The following is a 24,479-nucleotide window of genomic DNA, read 5'->3' as shown; positions in this document are numbered from 1 at the left end:
ATGAACCACCGCGCCTGGCTCTTAAAATATCTTATTGTAGGCTGGGCATGGTGGCTCACACCTATAATCCCAGCACTTTGGGAGCTGAGGCGGGCAGATCACCTGAGGTCAGGAGTTTGAGATCAGCCAGGCTAACGTGGCAAAACCCTGTCTCTACTAAAAAATACAAAAATTAGCTGGGCGTGGTGGTGCAGACCTGTAGTCCCAGCTACTTGGGAGGCTGAGGCATGAGAATCACTGGAACCTGGGAGAGGGGTGGAGTTGTAGTGAGCTGAGATCACACTACTGCCCTCCAGCCTGGGCAACAGAGACTCTGTCTCAAAACCAAAACAGAAAGCTATCTATCTGTCTAATCTATCTATATCATCATCTATCTTATTGTATTGTACTCACCCTTCTTTCATGATGATATGAGATGGTATGACACCTATGTGATGATAAGTGAGGTGATGACGTAGGCATTGTGATATAGCATTAGGCTACTGTTGACCTTCTGTATTCCTGAAATCTGTGTAACCATCCCTTTCTTGCAGTAAATAGCTTGGTGTCCCCATTTAAAGGTATCTTTTAAGTCTCTGGATAGGCTCAATGCTTTCTGGTGCAACATATTGCTGTCAATCAGAATACATTTTCTGTTCATGTCTTCCACCAAATTTAATGCTTTTTCCATCTTTTGTTTTGAGACAGGGTCTTCAGCACCCAGGCTGGAGTGCAGTGGCACAATCATGGCTCACTGCAGCCTCCACCTCCTGGGCTAAAGCGATTCTCCCACTTTAGCCTCCTGAATAGCTGGGACTATAGGCACAAGCCATCATGCCCAACTAATTTTTAATTTTTTTGTAGAGATAGGGTCTTACTCTGTTGCCCAGGCTAGTCTTGAACTCCTGGGCTTAAGTGATCCTCCCTCCTCGGCCTCCCAAAGTGCTAGGGGTACATGTGTGAGCCACCGCACTCAGCCACCTCTTCCATCTTATCACACACCATGGCTATAACTTGCAGGTTAAAGTACAACAGCAGGCCAGGCATGGTGGTTCACACCTGAAATCCCAGCACTTCGGGAGGCTGAGGTAGGCAGATCACTTGAGGTCAGGAGTTTGAGACCAGCCTGGCCAACATGGCAAAACCCCATCTCTACAAAAAATGCAAAAATTAGCCCGGTGGGCAGCGCATGCCTGCAGTCCCAGCTACTCGGGAGGCTGAGGCACGATAATTGCTTGAACCCAGGAGGCAGAGGTTGCAGTGAGCCGAGATTAGGCCACTGCACTCCAGCCTGGGCGACAGATCATGTGTCAAAAAAAAAAAAAAAAAAAAGCAACGGCAAAACTGGAGCAAAGTTTTTCTTCATAATTTTATGGATGCAAAGTTCATTTTTATGTTGATCTCAGCAACCTCAGATGTGACTTTTCTTTTTTTGTTTTTTTTGAGATGGAGTTTTGCTCTTATTGCTCAGGCTGGAGTGCAATGGTATGATCTTGGCTCACTGCAACCTGTGCCTCCCGGGTTCAAGCAATTCTCCTACCTCAGTCTCCCCAGTAGCTGGGATTACAGGCATGTGCCACTACACCTGGCTAATTTTGTATTTTTAATAGAGACGAGGTTTCTCCATGTTGGTCAGGCTGGTCTCGAACTCCCGACCTCAGGTGATCCACCTGCCTCAGCCTCCCAAAGTGCTGGGATTACAGGTGTGAGCCACCGCGCCCGGCCAGATGTGACTTTTGTTTCCTTAAAAGGTTGAGAACTTTAACTTTTCACTTAAAGGAAGCACTTTATGGCTTCTCTTAGGCATACCCGACTTGCCACATCACTACTCTTGCACTTTGGGGCCATTATTAAATAAGGGTTTCTTGAACACAAGCATTGCAATACCCCGACAGTTGGTCTGATAACTGAGATGGCTACTAAGTGGTTAACTGGTGGGCAGCATATATAGCGTGGATTTGCTGGGCAAAGGATAATTCGCAGCCCGGGTGAGATGGCAAATGATCTCATCATGCTTCTCAGAACAGCATCAAACTTAAAATGGTTTACTTCGGGAATTTTGTATTTAATATTTGCAGACCTGGGTTGACTGTGGGTAACTGAAACCTAGATGGTATAGCCTACTACACAACTAGGCTACATGCATGGTACAGCCTATGGCTCCCAGGCTGCAAACCTGTACAGCATGTGACTGAACTGAATACTGCAGGCAACTATAACACAAGGATAAGTATATGTGTATCTAAAAATAGAAAAGATCGGATAAAAATAGAGTTATAACTCCATGGGGCCACTGTCATAGATGTGGTCCGTTGTTGACTGAAATACCACATGGTATGTACCTCTATCTTCTATCAGGTCTGTTTCTCTGGAGAACCCTGACAATACAGGCTGGAAACACGTAGATAACAGTTTTCTTTCTTTTTTCTTTCTGTGTCAGACAGGTAATATGCCGACACTGTAACAACGTTTCAGGATGGCACATCTCACACCCGTGTGTGAACACCTAATCGTCATGCTTATGAACTACAAAAGGAGCTGATAACAGTTTTGTCAGTTCTGTTTTTTTGCCTCATCCCATTTCACCAGTATGGCACTCTGCAAAGTGCAGCAACTCATTCAAAAGTTCCTATTTCTACAAATTAAATAAAAACACAATTAAATTTTAGTAGGTGCTAAAACTTGGTTTTGAAATTTTATTAAAAAAATATATTTGCAAACATATAAAATTTAGGATGAAAAACGCTCATTTTAAAACATGTAATAACTTAATATTTGCAAACATACACAGATGGTATAAAATCCATACCATTAAAAATGTTAATGATACAGTATTGCGCTCATGGAACAAAAACCTTGCTGTAATTCCAGAGCTTCTCGTCCCCACATTTCAGGGAGCTGAGAATCTGGTACAATGAAAGTCATGAGAGCCACATGGCCAAAGCAGTAATACAGAATAAAAAACCATTTAGAACACATATTTTAAAAACATGTTTCTTAAGGAATCACACGGATAAAAAGGAAACACAATTCTGCATTTTCCCCACTTTGAATGATATTGCATCTTAGCATTTTAAATGAAGGTGTCAAATACAAAACGGAGGGAATCACTGCACACATCTGCTGAATTTGCTGAAAAACCGGCTCCTCGAGGCCCTGGTCCACTCGGAAATGTTCTCAAGCACAGCTGTAAAAAAGCCTAGTGTAAGCTGCTTGACTGTGCTCAGATCTTAGCATTTGAGAGACTTGAAAACAGAGAGCACTATTGGTTCCAGAAGGTACACTGAACGCAACTGAAGAAAACCGAAGGGAGGCAAGAAAGAAACATGTGCTCTGCAGCAAATGTGCAGCCAGGATGCAGGATGCGCACCCCGTGATTCCTCAGTTCTCCTCACTCACACGGGCTGAGCCCACTCGTGCCTGTGCCACCTCTCATTCCTCTCAGAGTTACAGTAAGATGGCTGATTTTGTTTTTTGAGCAGTTAGGCACCTTCAATTTCATGTTGCATTATTAGTAATACAATGGCAGTTAGGGCCTCTACTACAGAAATGAGAAAATTTCAAACTACATTCTTTGGGGGAGGAGAGTAATAAAGCTGCATGGTTTAAAAATTTACCTAGTAGTGGATGATAGGGTTTATATAATTTCTACAAGAAAACATAAGCCAGGAAAAGAACAAATGCTTGACATGCAAAATCTGGTTAGACATATACTAAACTAAGCTTGTGTGTCCCCTGTAGATAGGGGCCCAGCTTGACTTTTTTTTTTCTTTTTCTTTGTTTTTGAAATGGAGTCTCGCTCTGTCGCCCAGGCTGGAGTGCAGTCGCTCGGACTCGGCTCACTGCAACCTCTGCCTCCCGGGTTCAAGTGATTCTCCTGCCTCAGACTCCTGAGTAGCTGGGATTACAGGCGTGCGCCACCACGCCCGGCTAATTTTTGTATTTTTAGTAGAGACAAGGTTTCACCACGTTGGTCAGGCTGGGACTTGGGTTCTTAATAAAATACCACTCTCTGTGATGGCTACATCTAAGCCTCTGAAGGTGAGCTGTGGACATATCACATGTGGACAGCATGAAATGCTTCTGACACTGAGAGTCACTTGCAAAACTTGAATTCAAAGTCAAGCAGGCCAAATCTCACACCTTTTGAATCCCAGGAGAGACACAATGAAGAAGAGCTTCTGCCTTAAGGGAACAAGGCTGTCTGGGAGGAGTGAGAGTCCACTAAAAGACAACACATTAACTACAACAAAAAGAAGAGCAGCACCACCCACCAGTGGTGCCCCAGACACACCTCTCCTCCAAACTCCGGGCTGCTCATCTTGGAGCCCACACTCAGACCCTGGGGGTGGGGGTGGGCACAAAAATGGACAGAGTGGTCTCCTGGGGTTCTGCGAAATCTAGCCAGAAGCATCTCCATCTCGGTGTCCATTTCGATTCAACTAAGCTTCCAGTAAAGACACTGCAGCAATGTAAACATGCAACCTAAGCTAGCATGAGGTTCTAGATAGTAAGCCTGAACTAGGAATAAGGCAACTGAACTGTGACTTTCGGGCCAGGGTCATCCAACTGCAATTATCCAGGCTTGGCCTGGCTTCTCTAGAGATTCATTCTGGCCTGAACTTCCTGGTAATCATGACATGAACTTCTGGCTTCTGAATTTTAAGTAAATGCTTTGAATATATAAATTTGGGAGGTGAAACAGGTTTACCCTTTTCAAATCTTCATGACTTGGGCACTTAAGTTTACTTTCACACTAAGGAAGCCTTATCATAGATTCTCTTTACTGTCTATCATATCCATTCCTAGCATTAAAGGTGAAAATTAATATGATCACAGACTCTCTTTAGGATATTCCCTCTTAACTCTCTCATAATATTACATACTCAAAAGCATAATTTCAATTCAAGAATCCCTTGATTCGTCTGTTCACCAAAGCCCACTGAGACCACATTTGGGGTGCAATCACGCCTACTGGTGCGTCCACTTTATGGAAGTCACGTGGCTCCCTGGACACCATCTCTCGGTGTCAGCAACACTCTGTATCCTACTATAGCTTTCTCGTTCCCAGATGATGCATAAGCAATTCATTTTTGGTTGCTTAATTTACACACTATCTGTGAAAACAAACTATTCATAATTGAGCATGAAAACTTATAAGCTTCCCTGAATTCTGCACAATTCACACATAATTAGGTAGACAGCAATAGAAGACACTAAAATGAGAAGCAGAAACCCTGTCCAGGAAGCATGTTTAGATCAACAAAAGCCAATCATTCTTTATGCTAAAAACTAAGACCAAACTAAAACAAGTATGTAATTCACAAGTAATTTTCTAGAATTTCAGCTAGAAAAAAATAATCTATGGACTTATGATTGAGTTACCATTAAAGCTTAAATGATTGTTCCCAAGGAACCATCATATCTGTCAGCATTATTCACAGCTAATCCTTATGCTAGCTGGTTGAGCCAATTGGGTTTTTACCCCATCATTAAATAGTGCTCATAAAAAGTAAGCAGTGCATCTTAATTGGTTAAATACTACAAAATGACCTGTATCATAGAAACGAAGACACTTTCATTCAAAGAATATCTTAAAATTACTATTGCTGAAATAAATCAAAATCTACATTAAAATATTACTAAACACCATTACATGCTATAAAAGAATAAATAGAAATCATGGCAGATCAATAGCAGCATAACAAAGCTTCTTTACATATTTTCACACTTTGGGCTGGGAAAGTACTCACAGCCTAGGAATACATTGGTAGAGTTCGGAATCACATTTTCTTTTAACTCCATAATTCTACAACAAAACAAGGGCAGTGTGAATAACAGCTCCCTTTTCTGCATAGCTTTAAAACTATTCTCAGTACACTCAAGGAAAGGAACCAGGATGGCTTTGTCAGATTGGTCCACAGGTCCTTTTGTCAAAGTGTTAAGGAAAACAATCAACAATGACAGAAAAGGAAAATAAGGCTGTGCTTCACACACAAACTTCGCATTTTCAGAACCACTGGAGAGAGTTCAACCTAAAATAAAGATCTGATAGGATGTGGGCATTCCCAGTCCCAGCCTTCCTTCAAAGGTGTGACGTGCCTGTGTCCACACCACCAGAGCCTGACAGTGCCCTATTCAAACGGTAATGCTGCACTGGGGGCCTGCTGCGGGGCAGGACTGGGGCACTTAAAAACAAAACACTATTAAGAAATTTCACAACTTTTAAGGCCCAAATGGGGCATTCATATAAAATACATTTCACTTGAGGAAATAATTCCCAATTTGCCGGCTTAAATTCTGGTCCTAAAAGCTTGAAGCTACTTTGCAGAGCTGCCTTCTACTCTGTTTAGAACTTGACTGTCAGCCCAAAGCCTGTTTCTATGGGGTTGGCTGGGGCAAGCGGTGGGGGCCAGGCTGAACTTCTGCTGTGAGGCTGGTGACTACTCCTCTGTAAGTCCTTGAAAGTGAAAGCGAGCTGAGAATCAGATTCCTTATTCCACAGCCTTGCTCCTAGCTGATGAAAACACCCACATAACTTAACACAATGATTTTTTTGTTTTTTTTTGTCAAAACAAAGGTCTGCTGGTGATGCTTCACAGTGAAACCTCCATTATCACTGAGAATGTCACTTGGAAAACATTCTTAAGAAATGAGTCTCTTTCTCATAGGCTCAATTTCAGGATTCTCAAACTCGATGTTCTGCTCAGAAGTTTCCATGATGAAGCCTATTTGTCTCTGAGGTTAGCACTCTGCCTTTAGACTTACTCTGCTCCAGTCATAGGTTGTGGTTGTCTTTGTTCTTGGTCAGCACCTGCAAGTAGACTTCATGAAGTGTACTGAGGAAGCTGGAATCATTCTAGAAGAGATGGGAAAGGTTAAGGATACGAATGCCACATTTACCTCAACAGATTTTACTTCCTTGGTAACAGTTTAGGAAAAAAAATTGTATAAATGATTTGTATAACTGATAATCCCACCATCCAGAGACAATCATGATTAATATATTGAGTTCGCGTAGATATTTCTCCACCAGGACGGTATGCTTGAAAAAAGAGAAACAGTACTACCAGTCTGTTTTTTCTTTTTGCCCGCCCCGGTCTCCCAAGGTGCTGGGATTACAGGTGTGAACCACTTTGCCCGGCCTCCAGCTAGTCTTTTGAATTTACTTTATGAATTGATTCTGTAGGAGGAATGTATACAATTTCTTTTATTAAGTAATGAAAAATCAAAGATAAAATTGGTATCCTACATACCTTTATGAGATGTATTAATGTATCCTGGAGCTGAGACTTGCTGAGAATAATGGAAGGCTTTCTCTGACTTTCTGGCGTTCCAATAGTTAGAGGAGAAGGAGAGCTGGCTTTCCTCTCAAGATCTGAAGACCTTGTAACTGTCTGCTGGAAAACACTTGGGGCCAGCAGGACTGAAGACACTGCAGTAGTCGTTGCAGTAACCAGTGGGGCGCCTGCAACCTGGAGAGGAACAATGGTCATTTTGTACCAAAGTGCAGAAGCCAGTAGCCAGGCCCAGAATAGAGACCATGTGGAAACAGGCACAAGCAGCAGAAGAGTGAAGCCCAGAGACAGACTATTTTGGGTTCAGGTAAATATTCAGTAGGAGCATTTGAACATCTAGCATCTGGTTATAAACTTCCGTGAGCTAAAGGATGACGAACCCATTTATATAAGAACGTCCTAGAATCATTACGGGAAGCCAAGTCCAACTGCCACAGAAGGTAAGAGAAATAACAGTATAGAATGCACAGTAAGAAAAATCCTATGATAAATTCAAAATGTAAAGGCTTTTTGGGAGGGGAGTTGGGGAAATGACTGGAAGAGGACATGAGGGAACTTTCTGGAGTGACAGAATGTTACATATTGATTGGGTTGCCCAAGGGATAATACATACATGTGTCAAAAACTCATTTAAAAATCTGTATTGTTTGGCTGGGCGCAGTGGCTCACGCCTGTAATCCCAGCACTTTGGGAGGCCGACGTGGGGTTCGAGACCAGCCTGGCCAACATGGTGAAATCCCATCTGTACTAAAAATACAAAAATTAGCTGGGCGTGGTGGTGCACGCCTGTAATCCCAGCTACTCGGGAGGCTGAGACATGAGAATCGCTTGAACCCAGGAGGTGGAGGTTGCAGTGAGCCAAGACTGCACCCATTGTACTCCAGCCTGGGTGACAGAGTGAGACTCTGTCTCCAAAAAAAAAGAAAAAAAAAAAAACAACTTTTTTTTTTTTTTTTTTTTTTTAAGGCAGGGTCTCACTCTGTCACCCAGGTGGGAGTGCAGTGGTGCAGTCACCACTCACTGCAGCTTCAACGTCCTGGGCTCAAGCAATCCTCCCCTCATTTTTGATTTTTTTGTAAGAGATGAGGTCTCACTATGTTGTCCAGGCTGGTCTTGAACTCCTGGGCTTAAGTGATCCTTCCACCTAGGCCTCCCAAAGTGCTGGGATTATAGGTGTGAACCACCATGCCTGGACTCTAAAAATCTGCATTTCAGTGTATGTAAATCACACTGCAATAAAAAAGAATTTAAAAATCCAGTTATGACTGGGAGCGGTGGCTCATGCCTGTAATCCTAGCACTTTGGGAGGCCTATGTGGGAGGATCACTTGAGGTCAGGAGTTCGAGACCAGCCTGGCCAACATGGTGAAACCCCGTCTCTACTAAAAAGACAAAAACATAGTAGAGTGTGGTGATGGGCGCCTGTAATCCCAGCTACTTGGGATGCTGAAGCAGAAGAATGGTTTGAACCCAGAAGGTGGAGGTTGCAGTGAACTGTACTCTGGGCGGCAAAGCAAGACTCCGTTTCCAAAAAAAAAAAAAAAAAAAAAAACCAAAACCAAAACCAAAAAATCCAAATCCAGTTATGTTCAATCTATTTTTTATACCATTATAGAAAGCAATGAGAAAATTTCTTAAAAATAAAGCTAACATCTACCTCTCTCCTCCATTTAGATGTGCTTCTAGGCTAATTCCAGCTAATTATCTGAATATATTAAACCAGTAATCATCAGTATTTTCAGTATCCTCAGATCTGATACAATCAACAGAGATCTACATTTCTTTCTCTTACATGTCACTTCCTCATTTACAAAGAGCTGGCCAGTTTCAAGGGTATGGTTTTTGGCATCTGAGCTATTTACCCTTTCTTTATTTTTGGTGCAAAAGCAGGCTGAGAGCTCCTGCAGATAGATCACCATGCAGAAGGACAAGACACACAGAAAAGAGGCTCGTTTCCAAGAACAGTCAGGAGCTGGCTCCCATTTAAACTCCAAGATATGAGACCAGTCAGAAGCTGGTTCCCATTTAAACTCCAAGACTCAAGGAGGGCACAAAGGCTCAAAGGAAAACAGAAATGACTTTAGGGAGCTAAAAAAACCTGTGTGCATTGCAAGGTTAGTGGGTGATGGAGAGTAGGGACAACAAAAAACGAAGCAAGGGAGGACAAACGGGACAGAACACACAGGCCTGGGAGGCTTTGTTCTCAGAGCAATGGGAAATGAGAGGACTGTAGCAGGATAGTGGCTCTGCCACCTGGGACATCACAGCTCCTCCAGGGCAGTATTTCCTACTTATAAGCCAGGTTACCACACTCTTAGCAGTCACCCGTTCACAAATACTGAGTAAGGGCCCACCATGCTCTCTACACACACATAGTCAGGGAAGATATCCATGCAGATGCCTCAAGATCCACAGAGGCCACAGTAATGGACTCTGCCAGGACGGGGGTGGGAGGTGCCTGGCCTAGAAAAGGCATCTAAGATGGGCTGGGCTCCATAGCTAACTCTTTTCACTAAGCTGACAACCTTTTACTTCACATCCAGCAGAAGAACTTAAAAATACATAATGTATCCTTTAGAAAGAGGGAGTCCTGGCTGGTCCAAAGGTAGTGAGTTAGCTCAACTGATCGTTCACAGTCAGTTACAGATCAAATTCCTTGTTCTACTCTTCCTACCTTCTCACTAGAGCACCAGACTAGTCTTAAAAAAAAAAGAAAAAAGAAAAAAAAAGAAAAAGCAAGTCCTTACCGGGATGGCACTGGATAACACCTTAGGCTGGACAAACACTTCAGGATCCTGGTTCTGCTGCATAGACTGAAATGTTTATGAAGAAAAGATAGATGGATATAAGAAGTTTCAATTAAGACGACTTCCTAGTCTTAATTGAAGAAGACTTTCCCAGTGGAAAATGTAGGTTAGTAATAGAAAATGGTTCAGATATTAACTAGTTCCTAGATTCCCAAGGGAAGAGTCTGACAGAAACTTGCAACTATGCAGCCAACAATTGAACTGCATGAGAGCTCTGCGACAGCCTCTCCTCTTTAGTTCCGGAGGGAAGGGGTGTGTGCAGAGCCTTGCAGGTATCTTTAAAGAGAAGCCTGAGACCTGTATCCCTTCTAAGAGCCAGGGACAGCCCAGGAATATACATAATTTTTAATTTTTGTGGGTACATAGGTGTATATATTTATGAGATATATGAAATGTTTTAATATAGGCATGTGATGCATAATAATCACATCATGGAAAATGGGGTATCCATCCCCTTACAAATTTTTCCTTTGTGTTACAATCTAATTATACTCTTTTCATTATTTTAAAATATATACTTAAATTATTATTGACTATAATCACCCTGTTGTGTTATTAAATACTAGGTCTTATTCATTCTATTTTTTTTTTTTTTTAATGCATTCACCATCCCCACCTCCCCCCACCTTCCTAGCCTCTGGTAACCATCCTTCTATTCTCTACCTTCATGAGTTCAAATAAAGTGAGAACATGTGATGTCTGTCCTGCAGCCTGGGCATATTTTTGCTGTTGAGTCTGTAGAGATAGAGATGAGAGATCTAGGCAGCATGGCACCTCTTGATAAGGTGATGTAAATGTGGACAGTTGAAAAAAATCAGCTTTATTTGACCTCATACCTTCAAGTCTAGGATGCTCTTATGGCACCTCTAGGGTACTTGGCACAAGGTAGGCACTCTAGGAAAGTGCTGTGGGAGATAGGAAGGGAGTTAAGCTTTGGAATAATTTGGTCCTGAGTCAAATGAGGACTCCTGGAAATGCTGGGCAAAAGCAAAACAAACGTACAACCTCTGCTAAAGTGCATATCCAGATAGGAAAATAAATTACTTGGTTGTTCATGATAGGGCTTCTTACCTCAGTTGTCTCCTAGCCCGACATACTTTAAAGGGACAACTCTTCAAAACTGTCAGTGTCATGACAGTTAAAACCAAGGTCTGTAGTTTCATCCTATCCAGTTATAGTTACCCACCATGCCCACCCCCACCCTCCTGCCATTACCTGAAGGGGAGCAAGCACCATGTTGCTCAGGGAGGCTGAGGCTGCCGCTCTCGCTGCTGCTGTCTTAGAGGGAGGCTCTATGAAGCTCTCCGGTGTGGCCAGCTGACCAGCTGCCGGAGAAAAGCTGGCTACCATTGCACCTTTCCCAAGTGGTTGTGTCTGTATTTGGTCATGCTGTGGGGTCAACCTGAGTTTCTGGAGAAGATCAACGCTTGGGAGGGATGTGCCAGCTGCGTTCGCCACATTCAATGGGGCCCGGAAGGGGCTCTGGCTGGCAATCAGACCGGCATGGCTTAGCTCAGGGACCGGCTGATTCAGGAGTGGAGACCTCTGTCTAGGCGTGGTCTTCACTGCCTGCATCATGGTGCTGTTTCGAGGTAAGCTGGGGGGAACCTGTGTAGTAGGAGCTTCAGATGGCAGAGTGGGACTGAGAACGGGACTCAACGGGATTGTGTAGGTTGGGGCATGCTTTTCATTGGACTGTGTGATGGAGGCTGGAGTGATTAGCACCGGGGTGGTGATTTCAGGCTGGACTGAATGGTGGGCAGCAGAAGGGACACTCAGGGTTTCTGATTGAGGGGCTCCTCCTGACTGCTCAAAGGGAAATGGTAGGAATGAATTGGGCTCTTTCTGGGAGGCATCTCCTGGCAACCTCTCCACTTCTTCTGAATCCAGACCCACAACTGCTGGCTGTTCCTTTGGCAAAGAGGTTCCAAATAACTCTTCTACCGTCAGATGCTTGTGTCCAGATGGAGCAGACTGAAAAACAAATGAAACCACCCAGTGAAAGAGGTCTCTTATAAAACAGCATAACCAAACTTCTTTTCCAGAAGTCAAAGATTGTGCAGAATCAAGGATGGATGGAGTATAAAAATAAGGAATGGACAAAACTGAAGATGTACTAAGGATTAAGGCCCAAGTTCATCTAGTGTCCCCAGGTTGGTGGTTTGCATTGGTAATATAATTCAAATTTTTAGGGTCTCTGGGAGGCAGGATCAGAATTCACCATTCTTTTTCTTGGCAAAGCTGACTGTGCCCAATTGTCTCATGTCAGCAACATATAGGGAAATGACACTAGAGGAGACACAGGGACCGAATGCTGATCAGGTGATTCCACCTTTCACTGTTCTCAATGAAACGCTAGGCATTGGACCTCCGATAAATCAGAAAATAAATCCAGCCATTTAACAGTGGGCCATTACCCCTCCTTATTCCCTAGCCACAGAATTCTTAAGAAAAAGCAAAGCATTTAAGCCTGACAATTTAAAATTTATATATGTATTTTAGTAAGTTGGCTTGTTGACACTATAACCACTCAAAAGAAAAACTTTTGTGCTTTCCTGTACTTGTAAGCAACATTTCCATAGTCAATAACCTTTATTTCCGGAGTACTCACAGGGTGCCAGGTCTTGCTCTAACCTGGGCTCACGGGATGCAGTAAGGGAGTAACAACAGTTCCCACAGAGCTTACATTTTAGTGGGAGACACACCTAAGTACTTTGAAAACACAGGCAGCCTTAACTTTTTATTCCTAAAATGACTGAATTAGTTGTTTAGATCTGTTTATACTGAAAAAATTAGTTCATTGAAATACGATTCTCAAGGCTTCAGAAAGTCTGTAAGGCCCCAAAGTACACTGCAAATTAGTATAATATTGATAAAACTATGGTATGATCACATTACTACAGGAAAACAAACCCAATTTTGTCCAGGCAAATGTTTGTTTCATCCATTTGATAAAAATTCTTGAATTTATCAGGTGCCAGGCATTGTGCTGTCACCGTGATGTGAAAAAAGAGGCCAGGACAACGGGTAAGGCCTGCCCCCCAGCCTCCTCTGCGCCCCACACTAGGCAGAACTGCAGAGTCGAGTGGGAGGGAAGGTGCTAGGAAGAGTGAAACTGGGGAGGGATGTGGTGAGCTGGCTGGGGAGCACAGCCACTGAGACAGCCACACGTGCTTCAGCACAGCTGGGTCAGAGGCTGGGTAGGAGGGTGACAGGGAAAGAGAGAAGCAGTGGGCAGACTGCAGAGTATCTGAGACATGTTAGAGGATCTGGACTTTATCCACAGGACAATGGCGACATGTTCAGGGGATGAGCCATCAGGCTTTATATTTTAGGAGGTGCACTTGGTTGGCCACACAAAGGACAAATTGTAGGGGTGAGACTGAGGAGAGTCTGGACTAAGATACTGGCAGAGAAGAGGATGAGAACTGGAGTTGGAATGGAAGGAGTTGGTGGCTGGCCAGGTAGGAGCAAGGAGCCAAGAGGACACCCTGGTATCTGGGTATTGGGTGGTGGTATCACTGCCTGGGCAGGCCAGCCCAGGAAGAGTCCCTAGGGTTAGGGAGAGGGGGAAGCTGAAGTTAGTTGTGAACATGTCTGGAGGTCTCTGTGGGACCTCTAGAAGCTGGAGGTATTTAGAACACAAAATGGTAATGTTATTTTGTGTTATTAAAACACAGAAATGGTAATACAAGTCAAGGGAGCAAAAGCATCCCCTCAGGAGGTTGTAGCGACACAGCTGTGATGTCCTATCAACCACCCAGAGGCAGGGCCTGGAGCTAACCACTGCTGCCTGGCTCTGCTCCTTTCCAGCTGTGTGGCCTGAGGAGTGCTGTCCACTTCTCTGAGTCTCAGGCCTCTATAAAGTAGGGAGGGCTGGTAGAGGCTGACATGTATGGAACCCAGTGCGTGTTTAATGTCAGCACTCCAAACAACATGGAGAGCAAGTTTGCCAAGGCAGGGGTTCTCTTCTCACGTATTCCTAATCCTTGCCTTTTTTGCTCTTGGACTTGCCTACCCAAGTAATGGCACCGCTACCCAGGACCACAGATCCCATCAGTACATAGCAGACACTCAACAGTGCTCTCTCCCAAAGTTCTTTCAGGGAGTAGGGGGAAGTCAGTTTGAGGAGAGAGGGAGCTTAAGGCAAGAGATCCTGTGTCAGGAGGGGCTCATGTCAGACAACAGGGAAAGAGGGCCAGCAGCGATGAGCATGCACCCAAGTTCACATGTGAAGGACAGAAAGTTAAGGGAGTGCCATTCTGTCTTCTCTCCCTGGTATGAGGACAGCATCATCTGCTAGGTGAGAGGGACAGGGCAGGTCTGAAAAAATGTAGTCAGTAAAAAGTAACTGTTGTGGAGGAAGAGGCAAGAACCTCCCACAGTTGAAAAAAAGTTGTAAGTTCATACCAAACCATTTCACCTTAGAAAATATTCAATAAAGAAATTCCACTAATATCACTTCAAATAAAAGGCAGCATCAATATCTAATTTTAAACTGTGGACACAAAAAAATACTAAAGATCTTATATGGTTCAATTTCTTCGTATTTTTACTTCTGAAAAAAAACTAGAGTTTAGGGTCTGAAAAAAAAGACACTTCAGCTGTTAACTGGGAAAATTACATAATCTTTCTTTTTCTTTCTTTTTTTGAGACAGGGTCTCATTCAGTCAGACTGGAATGCAGTGGTGTGATCACAGCTTATGCAGCCTCAAACTCCCAGACTCAAACAATCCTTTCATGTAGCTGGGACCACAGGTGCATGCCACCATGCTCAGTTTATTTTTACATTTTTTTGTAGTGAGCCATTGAGCCCAGCACAATCTTTCTAATTTAGTTCCTTATCTGAAAAGTGAGGACATTCGGACAATGATCTCAGAGCACTGTTGTGAAAATTAAATTCTCAATATAATGTCTGGTGCCCAAAAAGCATTAAATTGAAGTTGGCTTAAACTATAATCACATAAACACCATGTGGTCTTTTTTTTTTGAGACGTAGTCTTGCCCTATCGCCCAGGCTGGAGTGTAGAGGCGTGACCTCGGCTCACTGTAACCTCCGCCTCCCAGGTTCACGCAATTCTCATGCCTCAGCCTCTTGAGTAGCTGGGACTACAAGCACGCACCACCACATCTAGCTAATTTTTGTATTTTTAGTAGAGACGGGTTTAACCATGTTGCCCAGGCTGGTCTCGAACTTCTTCTGACCTCAGGTGATCTGCATGCCTTGGCCTCCCAAAGTGCTGGGATTACAGGTGTGAGCCACCACGCCCAGCCCACCATGTGGTCTTAATAGCAAGCATGGAGTACCAAACAAAAATTCATTAAATGCTCCTAGAATATTATACCCCACAATGCAAGACAACAACAACAAAACACCTGGTAAGATGACCAAGGCTAGGCCATTATAAACCTCCTGGTCACTCCCAATGCAAAGAATCATCAAGGACACAGCTGTATGTTTAAAACTCCCTGGTAATATTTCTTTTTATTTATTTATTTATCTATTTACTTATTTATTTACTTATTTATTTATTGAGACGGAGTCTTGCTCTGTCGCCCAGGCTGGAGTGTAGTGGCCGGATCTCAGCTCACTGCAAGCTCTGCCTCCCAGGTTTAGGCCATTCTCCTGCCTCAGCCTCCAAAGTAGCTGGGACTACAGGCGCCCGCCACCTTGCCCAGCTAGTTTTTTGTATTTTTTAGTAGAGACGGGGTTTCACCGTGTTAGCCAGGATGGTCTTGATCTCCTGACCTCATGATCCGCTCGTCTCGGCCTCCCAAAGTGCTGGGATTACAGGCTTGAGCCACCGTGCCCGGCCCCTGGTAATATTTCAAACCCATTCTATCTAGGTCAAAATAGACAACAAATTCTCCCCTGGGACAGACTTCTCTGTCCAGGCCACATAGCTGCAGACATGTGCACCAGTTCCATTTACTACACTGAACATTCTGACTTAGTCACTTGTGAATTCCTGGCATCATAAATGTCTACCGACAGCACAACAGACGTTTATCTCCCTATTTTAAAAAACTGTAGTAAAATATACATAAAACTTACCATTTTAACCATATTTAAGTGTAAAATTCAGTGGCATTTAGTGCATCCACATTGCTGATTTTAAGGTTCATCCATGTTCTAACATGTATCAGAATTTCATTTCTTTTTATGGCCGAATAATGTTCCATTGCATGTATATATGACACTTATTTATCTATGCTTCCATTAACGGACACTGGAGTTCTTGAGATGTTTCCACCTTCTAGCTAGTGCAAATACTGCTGCTATAAACACTGGTGTGGAAGTATCTGTTTGAATGCCTGTTTTCAATTCTTTTGGGTATACATATTTGAATGCCTGTTTTCAATTCTTTTGGGTATACACCCAGGAGCAGAAGTACTGGGTCATATAGCAATTCTAAGTTTAACTTTTTGAGGAACCACCAAACTGTTTTTTCCCCTAGTGCCTGAACCATTTCACATTATCACCGGCAATCCAACGGGGTGGCCAGTATACAGCAGTATATGAGGTAACAGAGTATATAGAGTATTTTCCACATACTCTCCAACACTTGTGATGTTCTGTTTTAATGATACTAGCCATCCTAATGGGTATGAAGTGATACCTCCATGTGGTTTGAATTTGCATGTCCCTATTGACTAATGAGGAGGAGCATCTTTTCATGTGCTTATTGGCCACCTGTATATCTTATATGGAGATTCCTATTAAAATCTTTTACCCAGTTTTGAATTGGGCTAATTCCTTTTTATATACATTATATGTTTAGAAAACAAATGGGTCGGGGGGCGGAGCAAGATGGCCGAATAGGAACAGCTCCAGTCTCCAACTCCCAGCGCGAGCGACACAGAAGACCGGCGATTTCTGCATTTTCAACTGAGGTACTGGGTTCATCTCACTGGGGAGTGCCAGACGATCGGTGCTGGTCAGCTGCTGCAGCCCGACCAGCGAGAGCTGAAGCAGGGCGAGGCATTGCCTCACCTGGAAAGTGCAAGGGGGAAGGGAATCCCTTTTCCTAGCCAGGGGAACTGAGACACACAACACCTGGAAAATCGGGTAACTCCCACCCCAATACTGCGCTTTAAGCAGACAGGCACACCAGGAGATCATATCCCACACCTGGCCGGGAGTGTCCCACACCCACGGAGCCTCCCTCATTGCTAGCACAGCAGTCTGTGATCTACCGGCAAGGCAGCAGCGAGGCTGGGGGAGGGGCGCCCGCCATTGCTGAGGCTTAAGTAGGTAAACAAAGCTGCTGGGAAGCTCGAACTGGGTGGAGCTCACAGCAGCTCAAGGAAACCTGCCTGTCTCTGTAGACTCCACCTCTGGGGACAGGGCACAGTAAATAATAACAAACGCAGCAGCTCTGCAGACGCAAACGACTCTGTCTGACAGCTTTGAAGAGAGCAGTGGATCTCCCAACACGGAGGTTGAGATCTGAGAAGGGACAGACTCCCTGCTCAAGTGGGTCCTTGACCCCTGAGTAGCCTAACTGGGAGACATCCCCCACTAGGGGCAGTCTGACACCCCGCACCTCACAGGGTGGAGTACACCCCTGAGAGGAAGATTCCAAAGCAAGAATCAGATAGGTACACTCGCTGTTCAGAAATATTCTATCTTCTGCAGCCTCTGCTGCTGATACCCAGGCAAACAGGGTCTGGAGTGGACCTCAAGCAATCTCCTACAGCTACAACCTACAGCTGAGGATCCTGACTGTTAGAAGGAAAGCTATCAAACAGGAAGGACACCTACACCAAAACCCCATCAGTACATCACCATCATCAAAGACCAGAGGCAGATAAAACCACAAAGATGGGGAAAAAGCAGGGCAGAAAAGCTGGAAATTCAAAAAATAAGAGCGCATCTCCCCCGGCAAAGGAGCGCAGCTCATCGCCAGCAACGGATCAAAGCTGGACGGAGAATGACTTCGACGAGATGAGAGAAGAAGGCTTCAGTCCATCAAATTTCTCAGAGCTAAAGGAGGAATTACGTACCCAGCGCAAAGAAACTAAAAATCTTGAAAAAAAAGTGGAAGAATTGATGGCTAGAGTAATTAATGCAGAGAAGCTCACAAACGAAATGAAAGAGACGAAAACCATGGCACGAGAAATACGTGACAAATGCACAAGCTTCAGTAACCGACTCGATCAACTGGAAGAAAGAATGTCAGCGATGGAGGATCAAATGAATGAAATGAAGCGAGAAGAGAAACCAAAAGAAAAAAGAAGAAAAAGAAATGAACAAAGCCTGCAAGAAGTATGGGATTATGTAAAAAGACCAAATCTACGTCTGATTGGGGTGCCTGAAAGTGACGGGGAAAATGGAACCAAGTTGGAAAACACTCTTCAGGATATCATCCAGGAGAACTTCCCCAACCTAGTAGGGCAGGCCAACATTCAAATCCAGGAAATACAGAGAACGCCACAAAGATACTCCTCGAGAAGAGCAACTCCAAGACACATAATTGCCAGATTCACCAAAGTTGAAATGAAGGAAAAAATCTTAAGGGCAGCCAGAGAGAAAGGTCGGGTTACCCACAAAGCGAAGCCCATCAGACTAACAGCAGATCTCTCGGCAGAAACTCTTCAAGCCAGAAGAGAGTGGGGGCCAATATTCAACATTCTTAAAGAAAAGAATTTTAAACCCAGAATTTTATATCCAGCCAAACTAAGTTTCATAAGTGAAGGAGAAATAAAATCCTTTACAGATAAGCAAATGCTTAGAGATTTTGTCACCACTAGGCCTGCCTTACAAGAGACCCTGAAGGAAGCACTAAACATGGAAAGGAACAACCGGTACCAGCCATTGCAAAAACATGCCAAAATGTAAAGACCATCAAGGCTAGGAAGAAACTGCATCAACTAACGAGCAAAATAACCAGTTAATATCATAATGGCAGGATCAAGTTCACACATAACAATCTTAACCTTAAATGTAAATGGACTAAATGCTCCAATTAAAACACACAGACTGGCAAACTGGATAAAGAGTCAAGACCCATCAGTCTGCTGTATTCAGGAGACCCATCTCACACGCAGAGACATACATAGGCTCAAAATAAAGGGATGGAGGAAGATTTACCAAGCAAATGGAGAACACAAAAAAGCGGGGGTTGCAATACTAGTCTCTGATAGAACAGACTTTGGACCATCAAAGATCAAAAGAGACAAAGAAGGCCATTACATAATGGTAAAGGGATCAATTCAACAGGAAGAGCTAACTATCCTAAATATATATGCACCCAATACAGGAGCACCCAGATTCATAAAGCAAGTCCTTAGAGACTTACAAAGAGACTTAGACTCCCATACAATAATAATGGGAGACTTCAACACTCCACTGTCAACATTAGACAGATCAACGAGACAGAAAGTTAACAAGGATATCCAGGAATTGAACTCATCTCTGCAGCAAGCAGACCTAATAGACATCTATAGAACTCTCCACCCCAAATCAACAGAATATACATTCTTCTCAGCACCACATCGTACTTACTCCAAAATTGACCACGTAATCGGAAGTAAAGCACTCCTCAGCAAATGTACAAGAACAGAAATTATAACAAACTGTCTCTCAGACCACAGTGCAATCAAATTAGAACTCAGGACTAAGAAACTCAATCAAAACCGCTCAACTACATGGAAACTGAACAACCTGCTCCTGAATGACTACTGGGTACATAACGAAATGAAGGCAGAAATAAAGATGTTCTTTGAAACCAATGAGAACAAAGATACAACATACCAGAATCTCTGGGACACATTTAAAGCAGTGTGTAGAGGGAAATTTATAGCACTAAATGCCCACAAGAGAAAGCAGGAAAGATCTAAAATTGACACTCTAACATCACAATTAAAAGAACTAGAGAAGCAAGAGCAAACACATTCGAAAGCTAGCAGAAGGCAAGAAATAACTAAGATCAGAGCAGAACTGAAGGAGATAGAGACACAAAAAACCCTCCAAAAAATCAATGAATCCAGGAGTTGGTTTTTTGAAAAGATCAACAAAATTGACAGACCACTAGCAAGACTAATAAAGAAGAAAAGAGAGAAGAATCAAATCGACGCAATTAAAAATGATAAAGGGGATATCACCACCGACCCCACAGAAATACAAACTACCATCAGAGAATACTATAAACACCTCTACGCAAATAAACTGGAAAATCTAGAAGAAATGGATAATTTCCTGGACACTTACACTCTTCCAAGACTAAACCAGGAAGAAGTTGAATCCCTGAATAGACCAATAGTAGGCTCTGAAATTGAGGCAATAATTAATAGCCTACCAACCAAAAAAAGTCCAGGACCAGATGGATTCACAGCTGAATTCTACCAGAGGTACAAGGAGGAGCTGGTACCATTCCTTCTGAAACTATTCCAATCAATAGAAAAAGAGGGAATCCTCCCTAACTCATTTTATGAGGCCAACATCATCCTGATACCAAAGCCTGGCAGAGACACAACAAAAAAAGAGAATTTTAGACCAATATCCCTGATGAACATCGATGCAAAAATCCTCAATAAAATACTGGCAAACCGGATTCAGCAGCACATCAAAAAGCTTATCCACCATGATCAAGTGGGCTTCATCCCTGGGATGCAAGGCTGGTTCAACATTCGCAAATCAATAAACATAATCCAGCATATAAACAGAACCAAAGACAAGAACCACATCATTATCTCAATAGATGCAGAAAAGGCTTTTGACAAAATTCAACAGCCCTTCATGCTAAAAACGCTCAATAAATTCGGTATTGATGGAACGTACCTCAAAATAATAAGAGCTATTTATGACAAACCCACAGCCAATATCATACTGAATGGGCAAAAACTGGAAAAATTCCCTTTGAAAACTGGCACAAGACAGGGATGCCCTCTCTCACCACTCCTATTCAACATAGTGTTGGAAGTTCTGGCTAGGGCAATCAGGCAAGAGAAAGAAATCAAGGGGATTCATTTAGGAAAAGAAGAAGTCAAATTGTCCCTGTTTGCAGACGACATGATTGTATATTTAGAAAACCCCATTGTCTCAGCCCAAAATCTCCTTAAGCTGATCAGCAACTTCAGCAAAGTCTCAGGATACAAAATTAATGTGCAAAAATCACAAGCATTCTTATACACCAGTGACAGTCAAACAGAGAGCCAAATCAGGAATGAACTTCCATTCACAATTGCTTCAAAGAGAATAAAATACCTAGGAATCCAACTTACAAGGGATGTAAAGGACCTCTTCAAGGAGAACTACAAACCACTGCTCAGTGAAATCAAAGAGGACACAAACAAATGGAAGAACATACCATGCTCATGGATAGGAAGAATCAATATCGTGAAAATGGCCATACTGCCCAAGGTAATTTATAGATTCAATGCCATCCCCATCAAGCTACCAATGAGCTTCTTCACAGAATTGGAAAAAACTGCTTTAAAGTTCATATGGAACCAAAAAAGAGCCCGCATCTCCAAGACAATCCTAAGTCAAAAGAACAAAGCTGGAGGCATCACGCTACCTGACTTCAAACTATACTACAAGGCTACAGTAACCAAAACAGCATGGTACTGGTACCAAAACAGAGATATAGACCAATGGAACAGAACAGAGTCCTCAGAAATAATACCACACATCTACAGCCATCTGATCTTTGACAAACCTGAGAGAAACAAGAAATGGGGAAAGGATTCCCTATTTAATAAATGGTGCTGGGAAAACTGGCTAGCCATAAGTAGAAAGCTGAAACTGGATCCTTTCCTTACTCCTTATACAAAAATTAATTCAAGATGGATTAGAGACTTAAATGTTAGACCTAACACCATAAAAATCCTAGAGGAAAACCTAGGTAGTACCATTCAGGACATAGGCATGGGCAAAGACTTCATGTCTAAAACACCAAAAGCAACGGCAGCAAAAGCCAAAATTGACAAATGGGATCTCATCAAACTAAAGAGCTTCTGCACAGCAAAAGAAACTACCATCAGAGTGAGCAGGCAACCTACAGAATGGGAGAAAATTTTTGCAATCTACTCATCTGACAAAGGGCTAATATCCAGAACCTACAAAGAACTCAAACAAATTTACAAGAAAAAAACAAACAACCCCATCCAAAAGTGGGCAAAGGATATGAACAGACATTTCTCAAAAGAAGACATTCATACAGCCAACAGACACATGAAAAAATGCTCATCATCACTGGCCATCAGAGAAATGCAAATCAAAACCACAATGAGATACCATCTCACACCAGTTAGAATGGCGATCATTAAAAAGTCAGGAAACAACAGGTGCTGGAGAGGATGTGGAGAAATAGGAACACTTTTACACTGTTGGTGGGATTGTAAACTAGTTCAACCATTATGGAAAACAGTATGGCGATTCCTCAAGGATCTAGAACTAGATGTACCATATGACCCAGCCATCCCATTACTGGGTATATACCCAAAGGATTATAAATTATGCTGCTATAAGGACACATGCACACGTATGTTTATTGCAGCACTATTCACAATAGCAAAGACTTGGAATCAACCCAAATGTCCATCAGTGACAGACTGGATTAAGAAAATGTGGCACATATACACCATGGAATACTATGCAGCCATAAAAAAGGATGAGTTTGTGTCCTTTGTAGGGACATGGATGCAGCTGGAAACCATCATTCTTAGCAAACTATCACAAGAACAGAAAACCAAACACCGCATGTTCTCACTCGTAGGTGGGAACTGAACAATGAGATCACTTGGACTCGGGAAGGGGAACATCACACACCGGGGCCTATCATGGGGAGGGGGGAGGGGGGAGGGATTGCACTGGGAGTTATACCTGATGTAAATGACGAGTTGATGGGTGCAGCACACCAACATGGCACAAGTATACATATGTAGCAAACCTGCACGTTGTGCACATGTACCCTACAACTTGAAGTTTAATAATAATAAATTAATTAAAAAAAAAAAAAAAAAAAAAAAAAAAGAAAACAAATGGGTCAAGTTTCTTAGCAAAAAAGTACTGGAAAACAACACTAATTCTTTTTTTTTTTTTTTTTAAATTTTTGAGATGGACTCTCACTGTCACCCAGGCTGGAGTGCAGTGGTGTGATCTTGGCTCACTGCAACCTCCACCTCCTGGGTTCAAGTGATCCTCCTGCCTCAGCCTCCCGAGTAGCTGGGATTGCAGTCACGCACCACCACACTCGCTTAATTTTTGTATTTTTAGTAGAGATGGCGTATTACCATGTTAGCTGGGCTGTTTCTGAACTCCTAACCTCAGGTGATCGGTCCGTCTCGGCCCCCAAAGTGCTGGGCTTACAGCCAACATGCCTGGCCAACAACACTAATTCCTATTAATGCAAAGTAAATGGATCATAACTACTCCATCTATTATAGAATATGTATGCAGACACACAAACCAATATTTAGATATAAACTACTTTGGAAAACAGAGATCAGATTGGGTCTATGTTGCAGAAATTTAAGAAAAGGAAGAATCATGGAGAAACCTCATCACAAAATACACCTGAGGCATAATCCAGACAGCAACTTTTACTTGTACAGTGAAACATAAATTAACTTTGAACAGCCAAAAATCTACTTTAAGTCAGGCAGAGTGCCTCATGCCTATAATCTCAGCACTTTGGCAGGCCTAGGCGGAAGCACTGTTTGAAGCTAGGAGTTTAAGATCAGCCTGGTCAACATACTGAGGCCCCTGCCTCTACAAAAAATTTAAAAAGTAGCTGCACAAGGTGGTGTGCACCTGTGGTCCTGGCTGCTTGGAAGGCTGAGGCAGGAGGACCGTTTAAGCCCAGGAGTTTTGAGGTTACAGTGAGCTATGTTCACGCCCCTGCATTTGAGCCTGGGCAACAGAGTGAGACGTCGTCTATATAAACAAACAAACAAACACAAACACACCTACTTTACATTAAAATATGAAACCACTATATGGCAGAACCCTGAACCCTGACTTTAAAAGGAGCAGAAAGTTTCCAGATTCTCTATGCTGCCTTCCTATAACTACTGCCAGGCCAGACAGATTCTCTGACTTTCTCTAGAATGGGGTGTATGGTAAAGCATTACAGTTTTGGAGGTTTTCTCATATAAGAAGGAATAAACGAATCTGTGATGGCAATAATGAATCATACACAGAATGCTCACTATGCTAAGCACTTTACAAGTATTACTCTATTCATCTGCTAGAGTAGGTCTATTACTATTGCCACTTTATAGATGATGCCCAAATACAACAACAGAACCAGACTCCAACTTAGTTCTAACAATACAGTCTACATTCTTAAGCAGTGTGCCACCACACAGAGATGTCAATCCAGCAGATTATAGGTTACCTAATCACCTGGATGGTGATACTTACCTCTGGAAAACAGGTGCTGCTAAGG

General features: G+C 43.0%; 1 protein-coding gene and 1 non-coding gene across 2 annotated transcripts in view; both read right to left on the bottom strand.

Moving 5' to 3' along the window:
• Positions 1-2,413: 2,413 nt before the first annotated feature.
• On the bottom strand, positions 2,414-2,517 carry LOC119626088 (small nucleolar RNA U13). The gene has a single exon (XR_005242278.1). It is a non-coding gene; the product is annotated as a small nucleolar RNA U13 (small nucleolar RNA).
• A 125-nt stretch (positions 2,518-2,642) lies between these two features.
• The window catches only part of DCP1A (decapping mRNA 1A), a 65,146-nt gene continuing 43,309 nt past the window's right edge, over positions 2,643-24,479 (bottom strand). Inside the window, exons 7-10 of the mRNA XM_007984575.3 lie at positions 11,299-12,057; positions 10,024-10,089; positions 7,236-7,454; positions 2,643-6,838 (exon numbers count right to left, since the gene is read on the bottom strand). Coding sequence (XP_007982766.1) covers positions 6,758-6,838; positions 7,236-7,454; positions 10,024-10,089; positions 11,299-12,057 — 1,125 coding nt within the window. The 3' untranslated portion in view covers positions 2,643-6,757. The remainder of the gene's footprint in view (positions 6,839-7,235; positions 7,455-10,023; positions 10,090-11,298; positions 12,058-24,479) is intronic.

This window comes from Chlorocebus sabaeus, chromosome 22 (genome assembly GCF_047675955.1).
Source record: "Chlorocebus sabaeus isolate Y175 chromosome 22, mChlSab1.0.hap1, whole genome shotgun sequence".
NCBI classification, from domain to species: domain Eukaryota; kingdom Metazoa; phylum Chordata; class Mammalia; order Primates; family Cercopithecidae; genus Chlorocebus; species Chlorocebus sabaeus.
Note: the sequence above shows the minus strand (reverse complement) of the source record. Positions and strands in the feature narration are given on the sequence as shown.